The sequence below is a fragment of the Beta vulgaris genome, chromosome 5 (genome assembly GCF_026745355.1).
Source record: "Beta vulgaris subsp. vulgaris cultivar EL10 chromosome 5, EL10.2, whole genome shotgun sequence".
Lineage (NCBI taxonomy): Eukaryota > Viridiplantae > Streptophyta > Magnoliopsida > Caryophyllales > Amaranthaceae > Beta > Beta vulgaris.
Genome location: NC_079206.1, coordinates 63,338,108 through 63,343,177, shown reverse-complemented (window position 1 = coordinate 63,343,177; position 5,070 = coordinate 63,338,108). Strand labels below are relative to the sequence as shown.

General features: G+C 35.1%; 1 protein-coding gene across 1 annotated transcript; it reads left to right on the top strand.

Moving 5' to 3' along the window:
* Positions 1-3,807: 3,807 nt before the first annotated feature.
* LOC130591484 (uncharacterized) lies at positions 3,808-4,389 on the top strand. The gene has a single exon (XM_057394819.1). It carries the CDS (start codon positions 3,808-3,810, stop codon positions 4,387-4,389), a length of 582 nt encoding a protein of 193 aa, XP_057250802.1.
* Positions 4,390-5,070: the final 681 nt, after the last annotated feature.

Below are 5,070 nucleotides of genomic sequence, written 5' to 3'. Positions count from 1 at the left end.
AGATTTACTTGCAAGTTGCAACGTACATTACACTTTCTTTTATATAATTAATTGACATGATGCACTTAATTTGATTGAATCTTTTAGTTAGAAAACTTCCAATGTTTGGATGTTTTCATTTTGTTGCAACATTAGCTATAACATGTACGGTTTTAATTTGGTATCATTTAAAGCTCGAATATCCATATATCATTAGCAAAATACCTAAATTTAGCATTTTTTTAACCTTATGGTTGCTTCAATAAAGCAACACGAAATTTACTCGGTCAAAACTCGACTCGAGTGAGCTCGACTCAACTCAAACTCGACTCAAAATGCTAACGAGTCAAGTGAAACTAGCTCAAACTCGAACTCGACTCACATCATTAACTCAAATTTGATATCAATTAATCTTGTTACGAATTTGAGTATAACTTGGATCAACTTAACTCATCAGTGCAAGAAATGACAAAAAATGCCCTTATTAGAGTCTTTGGATGACTCCAGCAAATAGGCAGCAAGTGTTATTCTCCTCCAAAATTACGTAAAAGTAGCCTTTACATGTTGCATATTGATATGTCCTTAGCCTCTTACATACTTCTTTCTTTTCTTAATACTTGTATTCGTTTAACTTTGATATTATTTACCTGTTAAGTGTTAACATTGATTAACTATTTTTACGATGTACTTCCTCCATCCTTTTCATTATTATTATGATATCACCTTTGACACATTTTTTTGAGAAATACAAGTAAATAGGAGAGAGATTGATAGAGATAAAAAGTGAGATTCATATGATAGGGGAGATATTGAGAGAAAATATTATTAAGTAAGAAAACGGTGTAATTAATGTGAAACTTCTAAATAAGGAAAATATTATATTAAAAAATAACGGAGAAAGTACAAGATAAAAATGTTATTAATCAATATGTAGTTGGATTAGTCTCAATACATACTTTTCAAGTGTTGGCACTAAATTTTTTACTATTTTATAATTAATTAAATATATGGTTACCTAAAGACGTGTTTTGGCAAGCTTGAAACTTAATTATTGTGAAACATAGGAAGTACTACTAGGGTGAGCACAATTTGTACGAAAAGGTGTTTATTATAAGTTTTTGTCTCACTAAATACGAACTCAAATTTAGGGTTTGGTTTTTTTTGCTTTTTTTCTTCTGATTAAACAGTCTCTTGCCTACATTAGCAACAATATATTAATTGATGATTCGTATATGAGAGTCGAGAGATGTCCACTGATCGAAGAAACTTATTTTACGTGTTAACGGGTTAGTTTCGATTTTACACGATTAGGTTAATTTATATTGTGGTTTGGGAATAATGAGTTTATCGAACTCTAATTTTTTAATTTGTTGTATTGTTTTTGGTTAAATTCATCCTGGAATGTTCTCAAGTACTATTCAGGTATATATGCATGAAATGGTAGTTTTCGATCTCTCATGGAATGCAAGTTGTAATGTCATCTCATAATATGACTTCGAGTACTGAGTATGCTAATCGGATGTGGATATCAGGGTTGAGTGCTTAGCTTATTTTTAGAGGTGATAAAAATCGGTTTTGGATACGATTTTCAGGCCCGTAGTTCGAGCTCGGCTCGATTTTTAGGCAAAAAAGGACTACATCAAACTAATTATATATGGAAAATAATGCTAAATTTTGGCCCGGTCCCAATTAATGAGTTTTGGCGCGGGAATTTGGCCCGTCCCGAGGCTTTGGCCCGAAACAAGCTACTTTTGTTGCCAAAGCCCGTCAACATCCGGTCTGGCCCATGATCACCTTTACTTATTTGTCGGGCTATTTTATGAAAATTATGGTTATTTTCTAGAATGTAGTGACAGGGTCTATAAAATGTGATTATGAGATATTTTATTTGTTTTAAAATAAGTGTTACAATTTGATTTTCACGCTTATCAACGCACAACTTTGACCATTGATATCTTTAATTATATACTTCCTCCTTTTTTTTTAGATGATCCATTTTGACTTTTGATACTATTCACATATGTGACTAACTATCTTTTGTGATTTGTACTTAAGGAAAAATATAGTCGTGTGAGATCTTGTTAGATTCTTCTCAAAGTATATTTTCCAAATATCAACTTTTTGTAATTTTTGCTGAATTACAATTAAAGATATAAATGTTCAAAATACTACATTGACAAGTGTGTCAAGAGGAAACGGGTCAACTAAAAAACAAAATATAGTAGTAAAAAAAATTCAAAAAGTTGATATTATGAAGCAGTAAATTGAGATGAACCCAATATCATTTGTATGATAGCTTTCGTTTCTATAGTTCCTTTATTCTTTATTAATTGCAACACTTTGACTATTCTACATTTATTTCTACTATTCCCAATTCACATTTTGATTGTGTATGATAATGATCTATGGGGTCGTTTTCAAACTTCTCCGAGCCTCATTGCATCATATTTTTTGCCCGAGCAAGACGGTTTTTCCTTCTTCTCCCAAATTTTCCTTGCGGGTCCGACCAGACGGTTTTCGCCCGGGCAAACCCTTTTTTGAGTGGTTTTTGGATTTTTCGCGCTTTGTACTGCTTATTTTTATGTTTATATACATACCCTATAAAAAACGAGATTATTATTATTATGAACTCCCTTGAACCCTAAAACACAAGCCTATCTATGCTCTCTGAGATTTGAGCAGTTCTTGAGAAACTCCAATCCTTGATCCAGGTGCACGGAGTCGGGGATCGTTTTGTGAACCTTGGAGGACAAAGGTCATCAAGAATCCACACCGGAGATGGCGAAATCCGTTTCTAAGGCAGTGGCCTCCATACCACGGCGCAACATTGTTCTTGTGGAATTCAATCAAGTTCAGTTGATTGTAATCTGCAGATAAGTTTCTTCTTTATATTGTGTATCAATATTATTTATGTAATTGATCTTCATGAGTACATCAATCATTCTGATTACTTCCTACATAAACATCCTCCAACTGCCCTGGAAAGATCTACCGTATTTCCATGATCGGGCCGTATCCCCCGGTAGTGTCAAAAGATTATAATATTTAACTTGGGCTAATTTTTGGACCATTTTCGAACATTTTCTAACCCCGTCAAGTTTCACAAAACTCATTTGGATGGAGCTCAGATGATCGGGGCTCTTTGCACTAAATATAACAAATTCTGACCCAATAACAGAGAAAATGGAATGTAGCATATGCGGCCCGTTTGGTAGTTGGTCATAAATGGTAGTAATGGAAATGAATTTGTGTGTAAATTTGTGAGAAATATTATTGTCCATTCCCATGATAATGCTAGTTTATCCTAAAGTGTCCACTTTCCTTCTTGAATTTTCATTCCCATCCAATACCACCTTGTAGGTGGTAATGAAAATTGCTTCTCCTTGGAGACAAAAACACAAGTTTATGGGTGAGATTGCTTACTATTGAGAATATGATGTAGACTGAGATTACTTTTCATGTATGCAGTAGAAATTGGTGTATTTCATCCTGTTTAATGGCTGTAATTTTGTAGCTCTTTTACAGCTGTAATCTTCTTGTTTTTAGTGATCCTAGGATGATTGTATTAGGGACCACTTGGGTGATGTGTCTTTTGTCTTTTGTACACATATCCCTAGGTTTATTGGAGTGCTGTGGCATATATACCCAGCACATTTTGGCTGCGCCGTTTTCATCACAAAATAGTGAGAAAGACTGGAAGCTAGTTGCTTTCCATGGAGAGAAACTTTGAATCTTTGATTTTCTTTATGGTATCAGAGCCAGGTTTCTTTTAAAATCATTTAAACCTGGTTCAAGTTTTTCTGTTAGTATTGAAGGTTCTTGTTTGAAATGGCTGGAACTAACAACAACAAAGATAAAGATAACAATTTGAATCCATACAAAGACCCTCTTTTTCTTGCTGTAAATGAAAATGCAGCAACCCCATTGGGAGGAATAATCTTTGATGGAGGAAATTTTCTCAACTGGAACAGAAGCATTAGGATAGCACTTGGTGCTAAGAACAAGTTAGGATTTCTTGAAGGAAAACACAAGAAACCTACCACTGGAGCTGATGAAATCCAGAAATGGACAAGATGTGATTTTATGGTGAGATCATGGATTCTTAACACCATTAAACCTGAAATTGCAAGTAGTCTTGTTAGTATGCAGTCTACTAGCAGATTGTGGGAAGAAATAGTTGAGAGGTATGGTCAAACCAACGCTCCTCAACTATATCAACTCAAGAAAGAATTATGGGATCTTAAACAAGATAACTTGAGTGTGAGTGACTACTATTGTAGGCTCAAAGAGCTATGGGAGCAGATAGCTGAGTTGGAAGATGTCCCACAATGCAGCTGTGGAGCCATGGGGAATGTACTTGTGATTTGCACACCAAGATCTCACAGAGAGATTCTGATAACAAGCTCATGAAATTTTTGAATGGATTAAATGATAGTTATGAACAAATGAAAACTAACTTTCTCAGCATGGATCCTTTGTTGGCTGTGAACAAAGCTTATAATCTTGTTATGCAAGTTGAAAAACAGAAACAACTTGCCATTCAGATGAATCTTGGAGCAGAGATGAGTGCCTTAGCTGCAAACAGACAGAGCTATAGTCTTGGGCCTCTTAAAAACTTCCAGAAGAAAGACTATAAGAAAATGAAGATGGAAGACTATAAGAGAATGAAGATGGAGAAAGAGTTGAAGAAATGCAGTCATTGTGGCCTGAAAGGACATGTCAAGGAGGAGTGCTTTGAGATCAATGGTTACCCAGAGTGGTTCAAGCAACCAAGAGGAAAACCATGGCACAAGGAGGCAGCCAACATGTCAAGGCAGGAGGAAGAAGCTGCTGGAAATACACCTCTGGATCATTCTTCACAGAGAGAAGGTTGTTTTGGTAAGCTTGATAAGAATGTAGTTTCTTCTTTTGTTCAGGAACTGATGAAGCTGATGGGGGATAAGCAAAATGGAGAAGGAGGAAGTTCTAGCAATTTTGCAGGTAAAGTTACAGCAAACATTGCTAACTATGTTCATCACAATGCAAAGTTAGATAATTGGCTCATTGATTCAGGAGCCAGTGATCACATCACTGGAAATAGGAAATTTCTAA